General features: G+C 46.3%; 1 protein-coding gene across 50 annotated transcripts in view; it reads right to left on the bottom strand.

Annotated features, from left to right (window-relative positions):
* Positions 1-1471: 1471 nt before the first annotated feature.
* LOC110528828 (tensin-1) overlaps positions 1472-26481 on the bottom strand; it is a 309937-nt gene continuing 284927 nt past the window's right edge. For 14 of the 50 annotated variants that reach the window (XM_090240020.1, XM_090240065.1, XM_090240017.1 and 11 more), the window contains 16 exons: positions 14175-15818; positions 12288-12371; positions 11717-11892; positions 11041-11188; positions 8486-8575; positions 8184-8213; positions 7504-7576; positions 6772-7388; positions 6353-6568; positions 6104-6199; positions 5866-6015; positions 5585-5617; positions 4908-5076; positions 4657-4725; positions 4502-4531; positions 1472-4338 (listed from right to left, as the gene is read on the bottom strand). In XM_090240020.1, the coding sequence (XP_090096146.1) occupies positions 4209-4338; positions 4502-4531; positions 4657-4725; positions 4908-5076; positions 5585-5617; positions 5866-6015; positions 6104-6199; positions 6353-6568; positions 6772-7388; positions 7504-7576; positions 8184-8213; positions 8486-8575; positions 11041-11188; positions 11717-11892; positions 12288-12371; positions 14175-15818 (3755 nt within the window). In that variant the 3' untranslated portion in view covers positions 1472-4208. The remainder of the gene's footprint in view (positions 4339-4501; positions 4532-4656; positions 4726-4907; positions 5077-5584; positions 5618-5865; positions 6016-6103; positions 6200-6352; positions 6569-6771; positions 7389-7503; positions 7577-8183; positions 8214-8485; positions 8576-11040; positions 11189-11716; positions 11893-12287; positions 12372-14174; positions 15819-26481) is intronic. The other 36 variants (XM_090240039.1, XM_090240023.1, XM_090240025.1 and 33 more) reach the window with 9 other exon arrangements.

Raw genomic sequence — 26481 nt, 5'->3', positions numbered from 1 at the left:
TGTTCTCCTGACCACTATGAGGGAAACGTGGGGATTCTTGGGGAAACGCTGCTTTAACGTGTCTCATACACACCCATAATCTCTCTAACACCTAATGAGCAGCCGCAACATGTTCTGATGGTGTTTGAGTTTGTCAGTTGAACGCAGTTGTTTAACCTCAACATAGCATGTGGTGAAGAACATGCTTAAAGCTGGCAAGAGTGTTGATGACTGACAGTGAGGAAAAACATATTTTCTAGGAAAAAGACTTTGCCATCTTCATTTATAACAGAAGTTGTTAGATTACAGAGCTCACATTTCAAAACACTAAATCAATATAAGCCAAAATACTTAGGGGATACCTCCTAAAATATTTGATTTGCATAGGCTGTACTAGCTATTTTAACTATATACACATTCAGAAACTGTTAATAACCTGTTCAATAAATTGATGCAGGAAAGTAGCCTACTCTGTTGTGAAGGACAGATACTGCCACAGAGTGGCTATAATATGTAACCACAGGCAAACTTTTCACACAGTAAGCCTGGCTCTGACCAATCAGTTCTTTAGACCGAATCCTAACCTGGAACTGAAATGTGTAAGTAAAATGTTTGGATAAATCTCCCACTGACACCAAGACATTATTAATGCAAGTCAGAATAGTGTGGTGGACAGATCTCAAGTGAGGATTGGTCTCTGTGTTTATAAGAATGCCTAGATCAGTGTTTCCCAACTCCGGCCCTCCAGTTCCCCCAACAGCACAACTTTTTGTTGTAGACCAGGACAAAAACACCTGGTTCAACTTGTCAAGGGCTTGATGATTAGTTGACAAGTAGAATCAGGTGTGCTTGTTCAGGGCCTCAACAACAATCTGTACTGTCGGGAGTACTGGAGTTGGCAAACACTGATCTAGGGCGCGTTCGTACATTCACTCTGGCTATCTACTCAGAATTTCAGAGCACTCTTGTCTGAAAGCGCAGAATAATTTATGAATTTACAAACGCTCAACACCTGTTGAATATGACTGGTGTCAGTAAACATCAGCAAAAAAGCTTAATTCATTGTTGCCAGTAGCACAGTTACAGTCACCAACGCTCTGGGTAACGGTCAGAGTGAGGTGTTCTCTCATTTATGCCTGGAAGTAGCTAGCATGCTAGCTAACTTTAGCCAGCGAGCCTGAGTGCTTGACTGCCGTTGTGTGGTCAGAGCGCTCTCGGATCAACGCTACTCCTCGGCCAGAGCGTCCAGTGTGCGCTCTAAACACTCCGAGAGCGAAACACTCAATCTGACAATCTGACAACGCTCTGTATTTACGAATGCCCAGAGCGCACTCAGAGTGAATTTATGAACGCACACCTAGGTAGTCATTGCCATAAAGATCATACAATTCAAAACATAACGCTATGGTCATAAGCGATGTGTTACCATAGAGACACAGTTAAGATGACTACACACAATGAGTGAGAAAATGAACGCTCAAACAACCTTATATTTTACTGTAACAGATTTGTATTGCTTTAATGTTGTTTTTTCTCCTCAGGAACAGGTAAGCCATGACAGTATAATGCAAATGAAGAAAAAAAACCACAAGACCCTTCTGTACATCCTTAGTAGTACATTCACACACTCTTTAAGTCCCGTCTGTACACTGAACTCCTCCACACACCTCCACACAAAAATACATTCCATTTCCATTGGTTAACACTGACTGACAGCCGCGGGGTCATGTAGCTTGAAATGTTGAGGACTTAAAAAAAAAAACATACCAGCAAATAAAGAATAAATAAGGAGAATAAATAAATCATGTTACTTGTGAGAGGGCCACAGTTTGGACATCGGGGTGACTATAGCTAGACATAGTAGCTCAAATAAAAGAGATTTGAAGAATTGTAGACAACATTTTGCCTTCAACACTGATATTCACAGGAAATGATATAAAGTAATTGTTTGCATCTCTGCATCCGTTGTATGGTTGTGGTATTCCATTGGTAAGTGCTTGGTATTTCTAAACGGGTTAACAATAGTCTCAACTCCATTCCGTTGCAATGGAGAGGACGAGAGAGAGAATAGAGAAGTTCATATATAATGGTGGTGTTAGTGGTATGTGGGTCTGCATATTTACTGGCAACAGAAGGAACATTTATGAATTCATTCGGCTTAGCAACACAATTTCCTTGGAAAAAAGCCAAACATGTAGACACCATAGAAATTATGTGTTAGAATCTTTGGCAAATCATAATGTCGGTATGATGGGTTGCACATTGCTGTTTACATATTGCATTTAAGGTCGGCTTCTAAATTAAATGTCCTCATGCTTCCCTTATAAAAACTTCTTTTTTTTAAGAACATTTCATCTTTTCATAATATGGTAAATCCATATTCAAGAGCTGACCCTAAAACTGGCAACAACATCTGCCAGGTAACTGATATTATTCGCTGTATTATGGCAGCGTTTAAGACAAACTTGAACATTATGTTGGTCTACCACCCGGATGGTTTTGTCCATGCATTTTTCCTGTAAAAATCATATGCTTTCATCCCATACATGCCTAACCTCAATCTCTGAGAACGCGAAGAAGAAGAAACGTGACGAGCTGGAACAAACATACATGTACTGAGTAATGTACACCATATATATCCAAAAGCCTTTCAAAATCTCCCGACTTTGAAATCATTAGCCAAAATAAGTAGTTTTTTCTCAATCCTTAAGGTAATCTTCTTTATGTAGACTGTACAATATATGTATATATGAGTTATCATGGAGGAACAAAGCAACAAAAATAAATATATATTTTTTTTAGCTATGTCACCTTTCAAAGTAGTATATCTATATACATTTGATATCAATATCATTTTTCCTTAGCTTATGGAAGATGGGTGAGTGGTGTGTGTTTGAGAAGCAGGCATTTACACACAGTGTGACAACCTCTACGTTTGTCTAAAGGTATGTAGATGCGATCTGGTGAGAGGATAAATTCCCTTTTGCTTAAAAATTAAAGACAACCTTGCTTGATACAGTGAAACCCCGCTGCAAGATTTAAAAAAATATTGCATCTCACCATCGAGTAACTACTTCAACAAAAGGCTGTCTACATGTTCTTTTTTCTTTTTAGGACTCTTTAGTAGAGTCCAAAAATGGTTTATAATATCATGCAGTCTCTAACAAGGCAAACAACCTCTGTTTTCTTGTCTTAGGGTTAAAGTCTTCATAGAACACAGCGTAGAATGGCCGTTTTGGTGATGTTTAGAGGGGGGGGGAGTGCAGTTGGACTAAAACATGCAGGACAGTGCCTAGGGCCCAGGGCTTGGACCAGTCCCTGGAGTTTGTTTCCAGTGTGTTGATTAGCAGTGTCTGTGAGCAGCCAACAGGTCTGAGTAAAGCAGGATTGAGTTCAAACATGGATAATCGGCACCACCGTGTGGACAGGAGGAGTGACAGCAGTAGATTTACCAGCTACCTTTCCACAGGCCAGAGTAATCCATCTCCCACATCTGAAATCAATCAGTGCGCTCCAGGATCGACTGGTCAAGTCTGGACCTAACATAAGCAATGTGTTTTATGAGAAGGTTGATCTGCTCTGTGAAGTTGAGCACAGTTTAATTTTCTCGCTGTTGAGCCCTTTACAACATACAACAGGCCTGGGAAATGTCCACTCGAGGGTTCACAAATGACTTTAGTGGACCAAGCTTAAAGATCGAGCTAACATGCAAAATGTCTTCTTAAATATTCTTTAGTAAGAAGCCACTGAGGCAAACTATTTTTCTGAAGACAGAATCAAGTTATAGAAGAAAGCATTCTTTCTGTTTTTGTCTGTTTCATTTCAACAGTCCCGTTGTAAAAAAGAAAAACGGAGAAAACCTACAACGCCTTAAACTGACCGTCTAATAATGACATACTTGTTCTGAGTGCTACCTTTGGTAAATCAATCCGAAAACCTGATAAATGTCAGTGTCCTTTTCTCCCACTGATACTTAGTTTAGCACACAGCTCCTCCACCTTCTTCCTCCACCAGCTCGAGACACATTATCACTGTCACCACTCCAGCCACAACTTCCTCTGACGCCATCTTGGATTACCTCCAAGTCCTTCAAACATAAAATCTCGCAGAATAAAACAAAGAGAACATATCTCAACAAAAAGAACAGAAGAAAATAATGAAACACAATCCAAAATTATGAGAAAAAAAAATGGAAGACCAAAAAAATGACTGCCGGGGGTTTGTTGGTTTCATCGCCTCATGACTTTAGAGACGAAGTTGACGATGGCTGAAGCAGGCTGGTCGGGGTCCAACTCGGCAAACAGGTGGCTGACGTTGTCCGTTGTGCTTCCTTGTTTACGTGCCACAAAACCAAACAGTCTGAAGTTTAAAGAGAAATAAAAGCCTGGTTTGAATATATAGGAGATGGTTCATGATTTGATGTAGTTATTTATAGGCCTATGTGGACCATGGGACTTATTTGTCCCATCTAGTTAATGACCTATTCTATGTATAATAGAGTGATTTGAGTTGTGAGACCTACTTTGCCGTTCCACCTCCTTCCTTGCTCCACCTGTGAAGATGACATGTGACAAATTAATTTTGGAGGAACAATCAACAAATCTTCCCTATGTAGGCTACATTTGCACTATTTTCACTACTTTAGCACAGCAGAAAGATCTGGTCTCAAACACTTACTTCCTGTCCTGGGGGTCAATGTCACAGTAGGTGACAGTGTTGATTGGGTAGTGCCTTCGGAAGAAGACCCTAGGGCAGGTGAAAACTCAGAGTTAGTGTTGGAAATCTCAGAGTTTGTCACCAAGCTAGCTCAATACAAGTGAAACAGTTTGACATGCTAGTATATCAGTCAGAATCAATGATTGAAAACCGACAGATTTCTATGGATCTGACTGTGGGTGTAGGGTGCTGTTTCCATGGTTACTACTCACTTCCTCTGGCTATCCGTGAGGGTGATGCCCTGCGACGACACTTTGAAGTGGACGGTTGTTGCCACGGGCAACGGATTGACGGCCACCGTTTCGCTGATTGCCTTGGCAATGGCCTGAGGACCGGTCAGAGACTCCATGTCCACAGAGCTGATGTAAAGAACATTGCATGCTGGGAGAGAACAAAAAAAATGGTGCAAATCAGTCACTGTTGAAAATGAAGCAGTGAAGGAGTTCAACTACCAACAATTAGTGCAATCATTTGAACATTTTGTGGATAAGTGTTGAGAAACAGATCGAGGCAACAGCTGGCTGTATATTAGTGGCTCCATATGTTTCCTTTCTTCTACAATCAGAATGCTCACTCCATGCATTTGTCGGTAGGTAGTGCCATGCTATCTCTACCAAAGAGAAAAGAACACACGTCCAATCCAGAAGACAATGTTTCAAACCTCACAACAGCTGCCCTGCATAAGACCTAAAGAACAGCGTTATAGAAACACACTTCACTCGTTTGAGTGACAACCATGACAAGCAAAGGTGTGACTAAGGCAGGCATGGTAGTGAGAGGGAAGCTTCTGTGGTGACCATGCAGAGCTGAAATATCAGATCGGGGAGTGTGGGGACAAGGGGGTTAATAATGCCAAAATAGAACCCAAAAAACACAGTGCAGTATTTACCATGGGCCTCCTCGGGGACTTGTTGCTGTGCTACTGCAACATAACAGGGTATCCGAGCATGAGAGGAGAAACAAAACCACTGTAGTACATGAAAACTATGTATTTGTGTAACTGCATAGTAATTACATAGGTACTACAGTAGTAAAAGTAAAACAGAATTTGGCCGATTATTATTCGTTTGTTGTTATATGTATCTATTGTTGTAATAGAAGGCTTGGAATGGATTGATGATCAACTGAAAGAGAATGGGCTGAATAATGCAGGGTGCAGTTTGTCCTCACCTGCTCCTTGTTTCACCAGCTCGGCCACTGTGTCAGTGGGAGTGTCCAGCTCCAGGGCCTCCTCATTGGGATCTTTGCTGGGGATCATCAGCTTGCAGGGCAGGGCCAGAGGAGTCATCGAGTGTTGGTACACCAGGGCAGACAGACATCCTGCACACACACATGATTAGCAAGTGTACTTACTTGCTGGAGGGCTAATGAATGAGTTCTCTGTTGAATATGCATGTTTGGAACTCACCAAAGTAGGGTTCGTTGGGACAACCCTTCAGACGCACGCCTCTGGGGCTCGTCTCAATCAGGAAGTGCCTCACCAACTCGCTTGTGATGTCACCAACTGCCAAAAAACAAAACCGTAAACACATCCTTTAATCAAAGGTCTCTGATCAAAGGTCAATTTTTGCACTTTCACTCCTAAAGATTAAGGTTGGGATTTGGGTTAGAGTGATCTGATCCTAGACCTGCGACTAAGATTAAAGATCTACTGTACCTTTCTTGTTGGCCTGGGCGGTGGGAGGTGGGCAGGCCACCTTCATGGCCAGGCCGTAGGCCCCTCTGAAGGAGTGACTGTCCCTGATGACGAAGGCCCCTGGCTCCCTGTCTCTCAGCAGACTGATGGCCTGCTCTCTGGAGATGTCTGGCTTGTACCAGAACTTAGACGTGTCCTGGACAAACTTCACGTTCAGCCTGATGTCTGGACTCTGGTCTGTAGAAGTAGTGACAATGGTCAAAGCAATGAAATAGGGATGATTCTGAGACTTTCATCCATCAAAATAAGCACTGATTGACTGTACAGTTTCTGCTGTGCATGATTGAGTATGACCGCTCACTTGGCTAGATCTGAATAGATTGAATAGTTAGGCAGAGACTAGGGCTAGATGCTATTTAGGATTGGACCTCCTCTCTCACCGTAGATGGAGAATTTGGAGAGGTCGGGTAGGGTGTGAGAGGTGGACACACTGGGCGTGCTGCCTCCACTGGGTAAGGTGGGTATGGTGGTCTTCCCATCCAGAGTCCCATACGACAGCCCCACATTGGACCTCTCTCCACTGGGCATCCGCCTCTTCTCTGGAAGCATCGGCTGGGGCGACACTGGGAAGGAGGGCGTGGGTGGTGCCCCCTGTCTGTCATCGGGCGTAGTGTGGCCACTGGCCATCGGGTGGCGCCCCATCAAAGGGCTAGCAGGGACGGCGGCGGTTCTGGAGCCTCTTGAGGGGATCACAGGGCTGCCGGGGACTTGCACCCTGTTTCCATTGGGCGGTGTGGGGTGACGAGCCAGACCCGGGCTGGCCTGGTTGGCCAGGCGGCGCTGGAGGGCGGGGCTTGGTGGGGTGTTGGTGGCCACTGTGCGGTGGAGTGTGTTGGGGCTTCCGGGGACGGTGTGGAGGGGGCCCACGACGCTGACCTGGGATCCCTCAGGGGAGTGGGGGCTGTAGGACGGAACGGGGGTGTGCTGGGCACTCTCCAAGGGGTGGGAGGGGAAGCCGGAGTCAGCCTGGAGCCGAATGGAGGAAGTCATCCTCATGCTGCAGAGAGAGAGAAACACTGAGCTGTAACCTAGGACTATCTTTATTCCTCTTATTTCAAGAGTTTCCCCTGGGTTATACAAACTCTGTGCCCCAGGAACAGTACAGTACTCACCCGTCTGGGCTGTGGATGGGACTACTGGAAGATATAGGATCATTTAGGGGGTGTCCACCATAACCACGGCCGTCTGTAGTGAAAACACACACACATATATTATTATTACACTGTTATTGGCAGGCTAAACAGGGAGTGAAAGGGATGCTGTTATGAGGGGGACCGACAGAAACCTGGCGAGGTCATTCCCAAAACAGTACAAAAAGAAAAGAAACATCCTGAGGGAGACTCAAAGTGGGATTAACACAGATGCAAAGTTGAGAGGTGAAGGCATAAAACAGGCCCACTCAACAGGCTAACAACCAAATATAGATTTGATACCTAACCTACTGTAACCTTACCTCACACCTTAACAAATTCCTTACTTTAACCTGAACTTTTTCTTCACGTTTCAGAAACTTTGGGACGCATTGGGCACCCAGTGATATTCGAGAAGAGGCAGGACTTAACCACTGATAGCCAATCAAAACAGAATGTTTGCAGTTGCAGCCTGTATAGTGGGACTGTGTTATTCCTCTAGAAGCAAACAACAGAAGGTAGAGCAAAACCGAGACGCCATAACAAGATCCTCCTGTCAAAACGAGGGGTTTTCAAACATGGCCGAACACAAAGGATTATGGGTACTCTGTGTGACGGGGATGAGAGGTTGGTGCCACATGTTGCCATAGAAACACCCTTACCTTGCTCCTCATCGCTTACAGATTCACAGTCTGACAGAACAGAAAGAATAAGTAGAAGAAGAAAACAGTCAGTGATTGAGGGAGAGGTCAGAAAAAGAGGAGGAGGAAACCGTTGAAAGAGAAGCAAGAGACCAAAGTTTGCAGGTGTGTAGAAGCAATTAGGGGACTAAGAAAACCTAGATGGGAAAAGGTTGTGTGTGTGTTTGTGTTCTGACCTGATCCACAATGGAGTGTGTGTGTGTGTGTGTGTGTGTGTGTGTGTGTGTGTGTGTGTGTGTGTGTGTGTGTGTGTGTGTTCTGACCTGATCCACCATGGAGAATGTCTGCTGGATGGTGGGGCTTCAGTCCTAAAGCAGAGAGAGGGGTTTTGGCCAAGCCTGGAGGAGAACGGGCTAGAGAGAGAGAGGGAAACAGAGAGAGAGTGATAGAGAAACAGAGAGAGAGAGAAACAGAGAGAGAGAGAGACAGAGAGAGCGCGAGAGAAACAGAGAGCGGGAGAGAGAAACAGAGAGAGAGAGAGAAACAGAGAGAGAGAGAGAAACAGAGAGAGAGAGAGAGAGAGAGAGAGAGAGAAACAGAGAGTGATAGAGCGAGAGAAAAAGAGAGAGAGAGTGAGAGAAACAGAGAGAGAGAGAGAGAGTGAGAGAAACAGAGAGAGAGAGTGAGAGAAACAGAGCGAGAGAGAGAGAGTGAGAGAAACAGAGAGAGAGAGAGAGCGAGAGAGAGAGAGCGAGAGAGAGAAACAGAGCGAGAGAGAGAGAGTGAGAGAAACAGAGAGAGAGAGAGAGAGTGAGAGAGAAACAAAGTGAGAGAGTGAGAGAAACAGAGCGAAAATAACAGAGTGAGAGAAACAGAAAGAGAGAGAGAGAAACAGAGAAACAGAGAGCGAGACAGAGAAACAGAGAGAGAGCGAGAGAAACAGAGAGAGTGAGAGAAACAGAGAGAGAGAGCGAGAGAAAGAGAGAGCGAGAGAAACAGAGCGAGAGAGAGAGTGAGAAACAGAGAGAGCGAGAAACAGAGAGAGCGAGAGAAAGAGAGAGAGAGAGGGAGAGCGAGAGAAACAGAGCGAGAGAAACAGAGCAAGAGAGCGAGAGAAACAGAGAGAGAGAGAAAAAGAAAAGGGGGAGAGAGCGAGAAAGAGATAGATAGATAGAAAGTGCAATATAGGGAGAAAGAAAGAGAGAGAGAAAAATTAGAGAGCGAGAGCGGGAGAAACAGAGCGAGAGAGCGAGAGAAACAGAGCAAGAGGAACAGAGCGAGAGAGTGAGAGAAACAGAGAAACAGAGCGAGATAAACAGAGTGAGAGAAACAGAGAAACAGAGCGAGAGAAACAGAGAGAGAGAGAAAGAGAGAGCGAGAAAGAGATAGATAGATACAAAGTGCGATAGAGGGAGAAAGAAAGAGAGAGAGAGAAATTATAGATAATGAGAGAAAGAGAGAGACCAAACCAAACTGTAAGTGTTTAGCCTACCGAAGATCTGAGCTGATTCATACAGAATACATAGTGTCAGATCCAAACAACCAACAAACTACAACAACAGGACAACCAGGATGGTGAATGGAGACACAGTACAACGTGCCCTGGCTATGCAAGAGTTGGGACATGGCATGCAGAAAACAAACCAACACAGAACAGTTCACTGAGGGACTGGTGACACGGAGAGGGAACCAATGGCATCCTGAACAGTACATCTAGTAACTACATAGTAGTACTGTATATCCAAGGAGACAGACACAATGACTACATGCCAGGATTGGGGTCCAATCCATTTTTATTATTCAGTCAATTCATGAAGTTAATTGAAATGCCATCAGTTTTCCAGCGGAGGAAAAGAGTTTGGCAGGGTTGGCGTGGTGGACTGGACACAGTAATCTGAAGATTCCATGCATCTTCCACTTACCAAAGAATCCCACATCAATTCTTTGTCTGTCTGTTTCAAAGATAGTGCCTCCAGAGAGGGCAGGCAGGGGCCAGAGCAGGGGTAGTGGGGCAGGGTAAAGGGGGTAGATGGAGGGGGGTATCTGGGGGCCCAAAGCGGGTCCTTACTTCAACTACAGTGTGGCGGTGACCACTGCAGGAATAGGGAGCCCTAACCCTGCTTGGTCTGAAATAAGTTCAAAAGCAGTCTGTCTATTGAAATGATCATGTGTCAAGCATTAAGATAAATACAGATAGATAAAGTATTTATCTCTATGGTATCTCTACGGTGCCAAGAAGCAATCTACTGTCTAACCTGACATGATTTATAGGTCATAGGTTAAGTGATGAAACTACAATACATTATTATCTTCTATCTATTCCTGTGTGGCTCAGTTGATAGAGCATGTAACTTGGCAGGGTTGTGGGTTTGACTCCCACAGAGGGACCGTATGAAAAAGTTAAATGATGTATGCATTCACTACTGTAAGTCGCTCTGGATAAGTGTGCCTGCTAAATGATTCAAATGTCATTTTTCAGTTTTATTCCCAGTCTCTCTCATCATTTCTTTCACAGAGGGAATTAGTATTAGTTTACACTGAATCATCTCTACAAGAGAAAGAAAGGTGTTATTGAATTCATTTAGGAAACCCACCACCACCGATTAGTCCCAATCAAAACACCAACAATTGAAGATTACAGTAACAGCAGTGACTTTCTCTGGCCCTGTCCAAATAATGTCAGAACGCATCGTTCCTCCCTTATAAGAAGGCAGTAAAGAAGGACGCATCTTAAAAGCATTGGAACTGGGCCCCCTTCTACAACCACTTATTGTGCATCACTTTAGGCTGCAACTGCAAGTACGAAAGATACTACATGCTTAACGTTTATGACAGTAAGGTCTACTGGCGCCCTCTGTCTGCAGGGAGGTGAACTTACACATGTTGAAGTAAGGGGTCTGAGGTGAGACAGGGAAGGCAGGGGTCAGGGGGTGGGCCTCACCACCACTGCTGAACATAGGACTGACAGCAGCCCGACCGTCAGCATCATCATCCCCATACGCCTCGCGGTAGCTGTGCATGGGGCCCTGGAAGGAGGGGACACAGCACACACGCAACACACACACACACACACACACACACACACACACACACACACACACACACACACACACACACACACACACACACACACACACACACACACACACACACACACAACACACGCCCACCCACATACACAGAAGGAGCCAGAAAATACACACGGACGAGGACAATACACACATAGAGGTAATGCAAACAGGCACAGACAGAAAATAACACACAGATACAAATACGGACAGAGATAGCGACACATTACAAATGCACACACACCAACACAAAGTCCACATAGACACACACACACACACACACACACACACACACACACACACACACACACACACACACACACACACACACACACACACACACACACACACACACACACAACAGACATGGTTACTCTCACAGTGAAACAATGAACTATTCAATGAATGGAAGACCATTTTAAGCTGATAAAGACTAGAGAGAGAGAGAGCTTGCTGCCTGTGGCTGGACAGGGGTATGTACTCTACCTCTCTGGGTCTTCCTCCAGGGTTGTGGATGTGGAAGTCTGACGAGTGGACAGGGGAGCGCACCGGCACCCCCGTGTGGGCTGGAGGGTCCTCGTTGTGGTAGTGCCCCTCGCTAGTGGTCCGACGGCGGACGGTCTCCTTAGCCTCCTCCGGCGTCATCCCACGGGAACGCATCCCTGGAACGCCAACAACAGCGTCAGGAATTCCCAAAGGCTTTCCTTCAGTTTCAGGAATGTATTTAGGAAGCACAATCACTTTAGTGGGGATCTACAATATGGATCTGGAAATAAGTTTCAGAGTGTGTCTACACTGTATATTCCAGGTTTCATACATCATTCCAAACTTAAAATAAGTGATTTGCTTATTTTAAGAGGAATGTTGTCACGAGAGAGAGAGAGAGGGGGGGGGGGAGAGAGAGAGAGAGGGAGAGAGAGAGAGAGAGAGAGAGAGAGGGGGGGAGAGAGAGAGAGAGAGAGAGAGAGAGTAGAGAGAGAGAGAGAGAGAGAGAGAGAGAGAGAGAGAGAGAGTAGAGAGAGAGAGAGAGAGAGAGAGAGAGAGAGAGAGGACAAACCAGAGAAAGAATAAGAGCGATGGCGGTCAGATTGTGGCGTAGTGGAAATGCTTTCGTTGATGCCCTGAATACGAGCGTTGTACTCTGCTCACAGTGGGGGTCATGGATAGGAGGCAGAGGAGGAGGTGGAGGAGGAAGAGAAGGAGGAGGAAGGAGGTGCAGGGGCAGATGCAACGGCGTGAAGGGTGGTCCAACAGAGCAGAGGAATGGATGGACAGAACAAGAGACAGAAACAGAAAAAGGCAGAGAGAAAAAATGAATAAAGGAAAATGAACGTTTTATTCTGTGAAGTCATTAAGAAACAGAATAAAGATGGAAGTTAAAATGAGATATGACAGAAATTAGAGCAGGGATAGAACCAAAATGTGCACATTCTGGAATCCCCCAGAAACGGATTAGGGAAACACTGCTTCACCATACATTAGTGTTAGGACATGTTTCCTGTTCTGTGTGGACCGCGGGAAGACTAGCTGCTGCTTTCACAACAGCTAATGGGGATCCTAATAAAATACCAAACACCAAGTCAACATCTGCGGTAGAAAGACAAAGGCAACTACCAAATAAGCCCACTTGGTGGCATCTGTGAGAACCATACCATACGCTTCCACACGTGGCGGGACGTGAATGTGGAAAATGCATGGTAGCTGAGAACTCAACCAGCATGTCTATTCTTACCACCTTAAATCTCATCTCCATGGTGTCCAACTCTCCCCTCGCTGTAGGACACAGCTCTGAGCTCACCGTAGGTTTTCAGACCATATCTGTCCTGCACAACTAAGAGTTACTATCTAGCTAGCTCAATGCCATGATGATTCCACCTATTACCAAGGTCAGACAAAGCTGGGGACATGAAACAGTAGCTTATATTTCCAATATAGAATTAGATATATTAGAGTACATGTAAACAGTAGCTTCTATTTCCAATATAGAACTAGATATATTAGAGTACATGTAAACAGTAGCTTCTATTTCCAATATAGAATTAGATATATTAGAGTACATGTAAACAGTAGCTTCTATTTCCAATATAGAATTAGATATATTAGAGTACATGTAAACAGTAGCTTCTATTTCCAATATAGAATTAGATATATTAGAGTACATGTAAACAGTAGCTTCTATTTCCAATATAGAATTAGATATATTAGAGTACATGTAAACAGTAGCTTCTATTTCCAATATAGAATTAGATATATTAGAGTACATGTAAACAGTAGCTTCTATTTCCAATATAGAATTAGATATATTAGAGTACATGTAAACAGTGCACATCACTGAATAAGCCAGTGGTGATAGAAGGCCGTTGATATACTGCATTTGACTATGACTGTGCTTCTCACAGTTCACAGCATGTTCCGGAACAAAGCGTTCATTGTGACTCTCAGCGGTGCCTGTAAGGATGACAGTCAAAACAAGATCCCCTTGCAACTGTCCCTGCTAACGAATGTTTGGTAACAGTTATAAGGTGTTATTATGTAGTAGTGGCAGGTAGTCTAGTGGTTAGAGCGGTGGGCCAGTAACCGGAAGGTTGCTGAATCGAATTCCTGAGCTGACAAGGTAAAAATCTGTCGTTCTCCCCCTGTTCCCTAACCCACTGTTCCCCGGGTGCCGAAGACGTGGATGTGGATTAAGACAACCCCCCCACCTCTCTGATTCAGAGGGGTTGGGTTAAATGCACATTTCAGTTGTACAACTTTCCTAATGCATTATAATACTTGCCACAAGCACATATGACATCATTATAATGTCTTTTTGCTTTATGTATTGTGACAGTGAATACCTCTGCTTTTGAAAATGACATAATGAAACATGAAATATGAAAATGACACAAAATGGTGAAACTAAACAGGGATATTCAATCTAATCCTCAATCCGGTAATGACTTACCAGCGATGCGTTGAGCCACCAGGCCCTCCAGGTTGAGGTTCTCCTCCTCAGGTTCTGGCTCCTTGAGAAGGGGGGAAGAGTTGGGGAGGGGGGAGGAGGAGGTGCTGTGGCCATGATAGGGAGACCCTCCCTTGCGGTCTGGGGAGTGGGACACCACCGTCCCACCTGGGTACGAGTTCAGGGGCTTCATCTGGAGCTGTCCGAAGATGGGGGAGGAGTCAGAGGGGTAGAGGGGGGAACCAGGCCCCTGGGCTGGGTGCATGTGGTAGGGCTCGGGGGGGTGTATGGGAGTGGTGTTTGTATGGGGCTGGTACGAGGCGGACCTCGGGGGGACATACGACAGGGGAGACTCAGCCACAGGACTCTGGATGGGCGATGTTGAAACCCGGCCAGCCGTCGACCTCAGAGGCTGTCCGAAGGCATTGTAGTTAATGTTATAGCCATGGATGGCTGAGTCTGCCTGGTAGGACGGCCTGGCCAGAGATTGGGAGAAGGGGATCTGGGCTGGCCCTCCTACTCTGTTCTCACCAGAGGGGGCGCTGTAGGACTTGGGAACCTGTCCTGTGTGTGGGTCCAGATCCAGCATCAGCATGTCGAGGGCTTCGATAGACTGCTCTATGTCGTGCTGAGAGGCGGTGTGGGGGAAGTGGGGCAGACTGTGGGTGCTCTGTAAGGGAGGACCGAAGGGGTCGTCTGGCAGACTGTACTGGTGCCATGCGCTCAGCCCCCTCTGGACTGCCTCCCTGCTACTGGTGCTCCTCTCAGGGGCCCTGGGCAGCTTGTGGCCTCCAGGCTCGGGGGTCCCGAAGGACTGGGAACGCTGCATACTCCCGTTCTGGTAACTGTTAGGAGAGTACTCCTCCTCCTGGGGCGAACTGGAGTCCATGATCCGCTCCTGTGCCGACGTAGAAGTCCTTCCCCGGTGCACCGGCATCTCCCGTAGCTTCTCTAGGTATGGCCCGTCGTTCTGCCTATTAATGGGTATCTGTGATTGGTAGTACAGCTCTGCGGGCGTGGCCTGGCCCTCCAATGACGAGAGTGTTCCCAGACTGTCCACGCTGTTACCCTCCTGACTGATGTGCAGCTCGTCGTCCAAGATGTCCGTCTCGCGCTCTTCGGCGGAGGGGGCTGCAATGAGCCGGGTATGCCCACTGACGTGCACCTGGGCTGGGACAAGGTGGCGTACTGCCCCCCCGGGGCTGGTGGAGGTAGCCAGGTAGGCCTGGCGGTGGAGCATGGGGGCCTCAAGGCCACTCAGAAGCTGGTCCAACTCTCTCTTCTCCTGGGGACTGAGAGGGGGATGACTGGGCGTGTTGTGGTTCTGGTTGGTGTTCACCGCTCCATGCAGCAACAGACTGTGGTCATCGGTACGATCGGTTTTGACGGATGCTGTCGAGTTCCCAGAGTCGCTGCTGACCGACAGGGCGTGGTCGACCGCGGGCAGGGAGGCGTGGCCCACTACCGGGAGGGTGCGGTCAGAACTTGGGAGGGTGTGGTCAGGGTGTTGGGGGGTGTGGTCTGCGTTGGTTAGGGGGTGGTCAAGGACTGGAAGGCCGTTGATTGTGACCGCTCCATCGAGGGACTCTTTCTTTGTGACTCGGGCATACAGGCTGCCGTCGAGGGGGCCTTGGGTGTGAACAACGTCTGAAAGAGAGAAGAAGAATACACGCTATTAAAAGGTGCGCAAACAAAGAGGAGAAACGAACACATTTCTGATTTTGAAAACTCCTCACAAACGACCCAACATCACAGTCACTTTCACACCACAGGGACTTGTGCCTGACTCCTAACTGTTTCCTGAGACTGGACAACGACAGCTAGTCCTCCATGGAAAAGAGAATTCACTCCATCCTCCAATCAGACACAACTTAATGGAAGCTTAAGTCAACACAGCATATTCATCTTCTAATACAGTAGTGTTGAGTGCATATATGTATATACATACACATCCAGGTCTTTCAGCCCTAAACACATGGAGCCTCCAGCCCACCATAACAGCCCTGGCTCTGGCTCTGGTCTAGTATAAGTACATTAGGGGTCCAAGCATCCTAGTCCAGGACCTGTCATGATGCGTCAGGCAACACAACCCTACATGGCGTGACAAGGACCCCCGCACCACCGTCTGTGGAACATCTCCCAAACACAGTGCACGAACTCGCCATGGCAACGACAGAATTACCACATCAGAATTCCCAGATTCTTCAATATCAGAATCTACAGTATGTGAGAGCACCAGAATTTCCATGTTATATATACAGTGTCATTTGACATGTCCTGTGTCTATCTATATGAACACAGCACGTTTCATTTGCTGAGGTGATTTTGTCACTGAGTAACTGTTTTTATGTATCGATGTCAGCATGCTGTGTATAATCCTCAGATGTTCTCCCATGCAGATGGGTTGGTTACATCACTCTTGATTTAAGGCCAGCATTTCCGATAATAGCCACCTCTCAAGTTTGGCAGGAGTCCCTGGCAACCTCCAGCACCCATTTCCTGGACCAATCACTCCACCAACCAATTCCTCAACAACTGGTCTCACAACAGCTCTAAACTTGACCATGTCTGATGATGAAGGATGGCATTAAGATCAAGAGGCATGTTTCAAACAATATGAGGCCCAATTTGAGACCAGAAACTCAGGTTCATATTGATTACAATGCCCTGCATCATCTTTGTTCTCCTATAAACGTCTCCAGAATATTTTCAGGACCATATTGACCATGAAAACACACACACACACGCACACGCACACGCACACACACACACACACACACATACACACACACACACACACACACACACCTCTACATCTCAAAAAGACCCCCCTTCTCTTTCAACAGCTGCTTAGAGGAACGTGATATCTGGTCATCGGGAGCAGCTTCTGAACATCAGCACAGCATGGTGTTAGTTGGTGGGGGGGTTCCACAGTGACACATGGAGAGGTTCTCTGACCACAGCTATTTACGAGGCCATTTCAACAACGCTACAGTAGCAGAATGAGAGAGAGAGAGGAGAGAGAAAGAGAAGAGGGAGAAAGCTACCCTTGCTTACCCACCAGAACACACTGTTCCTTATTTTTGTAGGGAACTTCTAGTGCTCCTGATATTGCCCGCAAAATACTTCCCAGTCCAGAACAGTTTGACTGATAACCTACTTCAAGCCAAGTCCAAGTCCTGAATCAACTCCCATGAAAGCGTTTCTTACCTGGAGATAGAGTTCTTCTCTTCCTCATTCCTTTCTGTGTTTTCTTTCCTTTAGTTTGATTAAATAGAGTAGCCCTTTGCCATCACACTTGGTTTGGTTGAGATGAAGGGGAGAAATCCTTCACTAGGCTATGATTCAAATGATACTGAGTTGGCATAGCCTTCCCCTCCCTCTCTCATTGGTTGGGAGGAGACAGAGATGGGCCACCCTTCACTTATTGATGTTGGGATTGGGCGAGGTGGGGTGGAGCTAGTCCATTCCCTGGGGAGTTGAACTATGAGTTGTGAGCTGTGAGCTGGTCCAGTGGAATCTGTCAGTTCCTTCCTGGCATTGGGAGTTTCCTAAAACTACAACACCCACGCAGCTAACCACCCTGAGCCCTGGCCTGGACCCACTCCTACACAGTGACATCACTCACACTCACACTGGGGTTTCCCTGGCCTCTCTCTCTCTAGTAATCTATCTGTCTCTATGTCTCTCTCTCTCACACACACGCACGCACCCACACACAAACACACACACACACACACACACACACACACACACACACACACACACACACACACACACACACAGGAGGGTTTGCCTCCTACAGAAGAGGGGAGACCCTTGTTCTCAGAGACTGGGATCATTCAATGGAGAAAACCCAAAAACCAGAGGGGTGACACGTTTCCAGCTGTTGGTGTCTGTTCTGTTAGGAGGAATACATCTCTGTTCTGTTAGGAGAGGCACATCTCTGTTCTGTTAGGAGGAATACATCTCTGTTCTGTTAGGAGAGACAGATCTCTGTTCTGTTAGGAGGAACACATCTCTGTTCTGTTAGGAGAGGCAGATCTCTGTTCTGTTAGGAGGAACACATCTCTGTTCTGTTAGGAGAGACAGATCTCTGTTCTGTTAGGAGGAACACATCTCTGTTATGTTAGGAGAGACAGATCTCTGTTCTGTTAGGAGAGGCAGATCTCTGTTCTGTTAGGAGAGGCAGATCTCTGTTCTGTTAGGAGGAACAGATCTCTGTTCTGTTAGGAGGAACACATCTCTGTTCTGTTAGGAGAGACAGATCTCTGTTCTGTTAGGAGAGGCAGATCTCTGTTCTGTTAGGAGAGACAGATCTCTGTTCTGTTAGGAGAGGCAGATGTCTGTTCTGTTAGGAGGAACACATCTCTGTTCTGTTAGGAGAGACAGATCTCTGTTCTGTTAGGAGAGACAGATCTCTGTTCTGTTAGGAGAGGCAGATCTCTGTTCTGTTAGGAGAGGCAGATCTCTGTTCTGTTAGGAGGAACACATCTCTGTTCTGTTAGGAGAGACAGATCTCTGTTCTGTTAGGAGAGACAGATCTCTGTTCTGTTAGGAGAGGCAGATCTCTGTTCTGTTAGGAGAGGCAGATCTCTGTTCTGTTAGGAGAGGCAGATCTCTGTTCTGTTAGGAGGAACACATCTCTGTTCTGTTAGGAGGGGCACATCTCTGTTCTGTTAGGAGAGGCAGATCTCTGTTCTGTTAGGAGAGGTAGATCTCTGTTCTGTTAGGAGGGACAGATCTCTGTTCTGTTAGGAGGAACACATCTCTGTTCTGTTAGGAGGGGCAGATCTCTGTTCTGTTAGGAGAGGCAGATCTCTGTTCTGTTAGGAGGGACAGATCTCTGTTCTGTTAGGAGAGGCAGATCTCTGTTCTGTTAGGAGAGGCAGATCTCTGTTCTGTTAGGAGGGACAGATCTCTGTTCTGTTAGGAGAGACAGATCTCTGTTCTGTTAGGAGGGACAGATCTCTGTTCTGTTAGGAGAGGCAGATCTCTGTTCTGTTAGGAGAGGCACATCTCTGTTCTGTTAGGAGGGACAGATCTCTGTTCTGTTAGGAGAGGCAGATTTCTGTTCTGTTAGGAGAGGCAGATCTCTGTTCTGTTAGGAGGGACAGATCTCTGTTCTGTTAGGAGGGGCAGATCTCTGTTCTGTTAGGAGGGACAGATCTCTGTTCTGTTAGGAGGGACAGATCTCTGTTCCGTTAGGAGGGGCAGATCTCTGTTCTGTTAGGAGGGGCAGATCTCTGTTCTGTTAGGAGAGACAGATCTCTGTTCTGTTAGGAGGGACAGATCTCTGTTCTGTTAGGAGGGACAGATCTCTGTTCTGTTAGGAGAGACAGATCTCTGTTCTGTTAGGAGGGGCAGATCTCTGTTCTGTTAGGAGAGACAGATCTCTGTTCTGTTAGGAGGGACAGATCTCTGTTCTGTTAGGAGGGACAGATCTCTGTTCTGTTAGGAGAGACAGATCTCTGTTCTGTTAGGAGGGACAGATCTCTGTTCTGTTAGGAGGGACATATCTCTGTTCTGTTAGGAGGGACAGATTTCTGTTCCGTTAGGAGGGGCAGATCTCTGTTCCGTTAGGAGGGGCAGATCTCTGTTCTGTTAGGAGGGGCAGATCTCTGTTCTGTTAGGAGGGGCAGATCTCTGTTCTGTTAGGAGGGACAGATCTCTGTTCTGTTAGGAGGGACAGATCTCTGTTCCGTTAGGAGGGGCAGATCTCTGTTCCGTTAGGAGAGGCAGATCTCTGTTCTGTTAGGAGGGGCAGATCTCTGTTCTGTTAGGAGAGGTAGATCTCTGTTCTGTTAGGAGAGGTAGATCTCTGTTCTGTTAGGAGGGACAGATCTCTGTTCTGTTAGGAGGAACACATCTCTGTTCTGTTAGGAGGGGCAGATCTCTGTTCTGTTAGGAGAGGCAGATCTCTGTTCTGTTAGGAGAGGTAGATCTCTGTTCTGTTAGGAGAGGCAGATGTCTGTTCTGTTAGGAGAGGCAGATCACTGTTCTGTTAGGAGAGGCAGATCTCTGTTCTGTTAGGAGAGGCAGATCTATGTTCTGTTAGGAGAGACAGATCTCTGTTCTGTTAGGAGGGACAGATCTCTGTTCTGTTAGGAGGGACAGATCTTTGTTCTGTTAGTAGAGGCAGATTTCTGTTCTGTTAGGAGAGGCAGATCTCTGTTCTGTTAGGAGGGACAGATCTCTGTTCTGTTAGGAGAGGCAGATCTCTGTTCTGTTAGGAGAGGCAGATCTCTGTTCTGTTAGGAGGGACAGATCTCTGTTCTGTTAGGAGAGACAGATCTCTGTTCTGTTAGGAGGGACAGATCTCTGTTCTGTTAGGAGAGGCAGATCTCTGTTCTGTTAGGAGAGGCACATCTCTGTTCTGTTAGGAGGGACAGATCTCTGTTCTGTTAGGAGAGGCAGATTTCTGTTCTGTTAGGAGAGGCAGATCTCTGTTCTGTTAGGAGGGACAGATCTCTGTTCTGTTAGGAGGGGCAGATCTCTGTTCTGTTAGGAGGGACAGATCTCTGTTCCGTTAGGAGGGGCAGATCTCTGTTCTGTTAGGAGGGGCAGATCTCTGTTCTGTTAGGAGGGGCAGATCTCTGGAAAAAATAAACTATGATTGGACATGGCGACATTTAACCAAACTCATAAAGTCTAGGGAAGACAGGGAAGAGAGGGGAAAGCAGTGAAAGAAAGGAAATAGATGGGAGGATAACTGAGAAAGAGGGAGAGGTTCCCAAACTGTGGTCCATGACTCACTGGTGGTACATGATCACATGACATATTTTCTGGTACCAAAATAGCCTGTTTGTAAATGCTCAAATACACTAATGCTTTTAATTATGGTCCGTGAGGGAAATGTATGGGAACCTGTCGTCTCTACCCATCAGCACCTTCAAACGTCTCTATAGTGTATTTGAACTACGAGACTTTCTTGTCTCACAAATGACTTATTTAGATTTTTGTCCCGTCTTCACCAAGAAGAGAGAGGGGCCGAAGGGTTTCGACAAATTCTCTTCACTCAGAAAGGAAGTGTTTCAAAGTGTGAGGGGAATGACTGGAACTCTGCAGACTTCACATTTACCTCACCCGTGGGGCGTGAGTTAGTACAGGCATCCAGAAACACACACACACACACACGACTGACATAAACCTCGATCCCTGGCACACACACAATGCCCATGGTCTCAAAGAGGCTCTTTATACATATCATCTTTGTGTATTATTCACACACACACACACATTCCTGTGTGCCTAAGTTGAAAGCAACAGAAGAATTGTGGTGAGCTGGGCTTTCTCTATTATTAAAAACAAAGAATATGTAAAGATGTGTGAGTTTTGATGTATGGGAGAGTTCACCGCCATCGTTGGGACACGTTGATGATGGATGTATGTCGTGTATAGAATCAACATATTCCTGCTCAGCTGGAAGTGAGAATTTCTGGGGTGTGTTTTAGTATAGATTCACTGGCCTTAAAAAACACAGGGACCATTTTTAGTACAGTAAGTCGTTGCTGAGCCACCATAAAGCTTCTTAGTATGCTAGCCAAGCGATAGCTGTGGCTTTGAAACAAAGACCAAGCCATAAATCTCTTCCAACATGAATCTGCCCGGCAGGAATAGCTAGTTAGGGTAGTCAGCTAAAGTAGATGCCATTCCCCTAAGACTACACTGAGATGAGGTACACTGTTTGTCCATTAGCTGAATTTAGGCCTACAGTTACTATCAGTGACGAGACAGACATTTCTTCTGAGTGGGTCACAAATAGGACAGAGTTGACAGGCCAGAGTTGACAGGACGGAGTTGACAGGACAGAGTTGACAGGACAGAGTTGACAGGACAGAGTTGACAGGACAAGAGTTAACAGGACAGAGTTAACAGGCTCATATATAGACATAGTTTGGGGCTAACCTGAGAGATGGACATCATTAGCCTTCCATTCATGTATCATTCAATTGACTTAGCCAATGGTTCCTCAGAGGCCTTGTGGAGTGCGAGGCTCATAAGACACGGGCATGCACGCATACACATACAGTGCCTTCGGAAAGTATTCAGACCCCTTGACTTTTTTCACATTTTGTTCCGTTACAGCCTTATTCTAAAATGGATTCAATATTTTTTTCCCCTCATCAATCTACACACAAAACCTCATTATGACAAAGTGAAAACCGTTTTTTAGACATGTTTGCCAATATATAAACAATTAAAAACAGAAATACCTTATTTACATAAGTATTCAGACCCTTTGCTATGAGACTCGAAATTGAGCTCAGGCGCATCCTGTTTCCATTGACCATTCTTGAGATGTTTCTACAACTTGATTGGAGTCCACCTGTGGAAAATTCAATTGATTGGACATGATTTGGAAAGGCACACACCTGTCTATATAAGGTCCCACAGTTGACCAAAAACCAAGCCATGAGGTCAAATGAATTGTCCGTAGAGCTCAGAGACATATTGTGCTGAGGCACAGATCCAGGGAAGGGTAACAAAACATGTCTGCAGCATTGAAGGTCCCCAAGAACACAGTGGCCTCCATCATTCTTAAATGGAAGAAGTTTGGACACACCAAGACTGAGCAATCGGGGGAGAAGCGCCTTGGTCAGGGAGATGACCAAGAACCCAATGGTCACTCTGACAGAGCTTCAGAGTTCCTCTGTGGAGATGGGAGAACCTTCCAGAAAAATCATCTCTGCAGCACTCCACCAATCGGGCCTTTATGGTAGAGTGGCCAGACGGAAGTCACTCATCAGTAAAAGACAGCCCACTTGGAGTTTGCCAAAAGGGACATAAAGACTCCCAGACCATGAGAAACAAGATTCTCTTGTCTGATGAAACCAAGATTGAACTCTTTGGCCTGAATGCCAAGCGTCACGTCACGTCTGGAGGAAACCTGGCACCATCTCTACGGTGAAGCATGGTGGTGGTGCTTCTACACCTGCATTGCTTGCTGTTTGGGGTTTTAGGCTGGGTTTCTGTACAGCACTTTGAGATATCAGCTGATGTATGAAGGGCTATATAAATACATTTGATTTGATTTTTATTTGGTGGCAGCATCATGCTGTGGGGATGTTTTTCAGCGTTATGGACTGGGAGAGTAGTCAGGATCAAGGCAAAGATGAACAGAGCATAGTACAGAGAGATTCTTGATGAAAACCTGCTCAAGAGCGCTCAGGACCTCAGACTGGGGCAAAGGTTCACGTTCCAACAGGACAACGACCCTAAGCACACAGCCAAGACAACGCAGGAGTGGCTTTGGGACAAGTCTCTGAAAGCCCTTGAGTGGCCCAGCCAGAACCCGGACTTGAACCCAATCGAACATCTCTGGAGAGACCTGAACATCTCTGCAGCGACGCTCCCCATCCAACCTGAAAGAGCTTGAGAGGATCTGCAGAGAGGAATGGGAGAAACTTCCCAAATACAGGTGTGCCAAGCTTGTAGCTTCCTACCTAAGAAGAGGCTGTAATCACTGCCCAAGGTGCTTCAACAAAGTACTAAGTAAAGGGTCTGAATGCTTATGTAAATGTGATTTTTCAGGTTTGCAAACATTTCTAAAAAACAGTTTTTGCTTTGTCATTATGGGGTATTGTGTATAGATTGATGAGGGAAAAACACAATTTAAACAATTTCAGAATAAGTCTGTAATGTAACAACATGTTGAAAAAGTTAAGTGGTTTGAGTACTTACCGAATACACTCTATACACACACACTTAAGGGTGGGAAAATACTACAGCCCACTTAAAGACAAATCCCCTGCTGGGTGGCTACTGATTGTGCTAAGCTAGCTAGTAGCACCGTGGCAGAACCTCCATGGTGTGACTGGATGAAGACAAGACCAACAGTGTTGTGGATCTGGTAAGGAGTTAACCTAATATCCCCTCAGATGATGAAGTCGAACAAAGAACACTGGCTAAAAAAGATATATAGATACGGACACTGAGAAAGAAAGACACACATTAGAGTGTGAGAACATACACTCTCACACACACCACCCAAACATGTTCCTCAGAAAAGTTCCTATTCCTCTGAGTGTGTGAGAGGAATGTGGTGTAGAAGTCTTCCTTGGGGTGTGCTCTTGGTCTGACCGTATGGGATACACGTTATTCTCATAAATTCCCAACCCACAACCCCACAGCTCACTACATACATAGAGAAACACACGAAAGCCCCTCTCTCCTCACACAGACTCTCACACACAGACAGCAGTATTTAAGGGAAATAGTTGACCTGTGCCGCGGGTCTTTCGGGTCTTACTGATGAGGGGGGAGGAAACGGGACAACACGGGGTTAGCGGGGGCAACCAGGAACAAACCGGGGCCTGTAAAACCAGGAAGGAAGGCATGCTGCTAGAGAGAGGGGCATGATGGGATGAAAACAGAAGGTCCTGGAGGCTAGTTAATTCATAAACAAACAATACTAAAACCGCACAGTCAGTCACACATGTAAAACAGCCACAGAGAGGGAGGGAGGGAGGGAGGGAGGGAGGGAGGGAGGGAGGGAGGGAGGGAGGGAGGGAGGGAGGGAGGTAACAGCACTTTGAGATATCAGCTGATGTAAGAAGGACTATATAAATACATTTGATAAGATTTGATTTGAGAAAGCGAAACCCACACAGAGAGAGCTCTACAAAGAGAGAGGAGGACAGAAATAGATGAAAAGGGAAAGAATAATGAGAAAAATCTGCAGCCGGCCTAGAAGCACAGTATAAAACTAAGGGTCTGTCTGTAGTTGCCCCCTGCGCACGGTCTCTCCCATAAACAGTTCAAATTAGTATTTGGTGACAATAAGCTGATCCTGGATCTGTGCCTGTTGGGCAATGTTGGGGGCTGGCCAGGTGTGAATCACCCTGACCAGCAACAGCCCCTAGCTGTCATCTCAGCCACACACCACACAGACAACACGTCCCCGTTGGATGATGTCATGGCCTGACTTTGCCAGACAGCCTAAAGGGCGTCTCTCTACGGGACATGACACCCACCTCAGCAGGGACGGGCTTTGATATCGCTGTGCCAACCAGCAGTCTGCATTCCAGAGCCTCATGAAGATGGTTGAATGACAAACACTAGGGCTAGTCTGTCTGTCTGTCTGTCATAGAGACGTGTCTTACTGTCTGTCTGTCAGTCAGTCAGTTAGTCCAAGAGGTGTTGTGACAGCCGTATCAGTATGTGTGGTAAAGATAACTGTCATGGAGATGTCTGTCAACTTGTCTGCCTGTCAGCCTGTCTGTCTGTCTGTCTGTCTGTCTGTCTGTCTGTCTGTCTGTCTGTCTGTCTGTCTGCCTGTCTGTCTGTCAGCCTGTCAGCCTGTCAGCCTGCCTGTCTGTCTTTCTGTCTGTCTGTCTGTCTGTCTGTCTGTCTGTCTGTCTGTCTGTCTGTCTGTCTGTCAGTCAGTCAGTTAGTCCAAGAGGTGTTGTGACAGCCGTATCAGTATGTATGGTAATGATAACTGTCATGGAGATGTCTGTCAACTTGTCTGTCTGTCAGCATGTCTGTCTGTCTGTCAACCCGTCTGTATTTGGTAGTAATAGCATGGAAGTCATATCAGTAACTGAACTAAAGATTACATGTCATGATGTCTGCCTATCTCTCTGTCTGGGAGTTGACGACTGTCTGCAAGGATCACTGGAAGATCCAGACTCTGGTATACCCCTAAAATAAAACCTATACGCCATCGCTGTAAATGGTATAGAGAGTCAGAGAGAGACAGTGAGAGCTGAGGTAGCAAGGAGCCAGAAAGAGACAGTGAGAGCTGAGGTAGCAAGGAGCCAGAGAGAGACAGTGAGAGCTGAGGTAGCAAGGAGCCAGAGAGAGACAGTGAGAGCTGAGGTAGCAAGGAGTCAGAGAGAGACAGTGAGAGCTGAGGTAGCAAGGAGCCAGAGAGAGAGAGTGAGAGCTGAGGTAGCAAGGAGCCAGAGAGAGACAGTGAGAGCTGAGGTAGCAAGGAGTCAGAGAGAGACTGTGAGAGCTGAGGTAGCAAGGAGCCAGAGAGAGACAGTGAGAGCTGAAGTAGCAAGGAGCCAGAGAGAGACTGTGAGAGCTGAGGTAGCAAGGAGCCAGAGAGAGACTGTGAGAGCTGAGGTAGCAAGGAGCCAGAGAGAGACAGTGAGACCAGATGTAGGAGGGAGACAGTGAAAGACAGGGGATAGTTGAGGTATGGAGGGACAATCATAGTTGAAGTAGGGGCAGGGATGATGACACTGAGGGACAGAGAGATAACTGAGTCAGACATGAGGTAGCTGAGGTATGGAGGGACAGTGAGAGACAGGCGATAACTAAAGGCAGATAAGAGGTAGGTGAGGTATGGAGGGAAATT

Source organism: Oncorhynchus mykiss, chromosome 7 (genome assembly GCF_057628025.1).
Source record: "Oncorhynchus mykiss isolate SJ-2025 chromosome 7, ASM5762802v1, whole genome shotgun sequence".
Classification (NCBI taxonomy): Eukaryota; Metazoa; Chordata; class Actinopteri; order Salmoniformes; family Salmonidae; genus Oncorhynchus; species Oncorhynchus mykiss.
The sequence above is the reverse complement of the archived record's forward strand: the minus strand, read 5'-3'. Positions and strand labels throughout refer to the sequence as shown.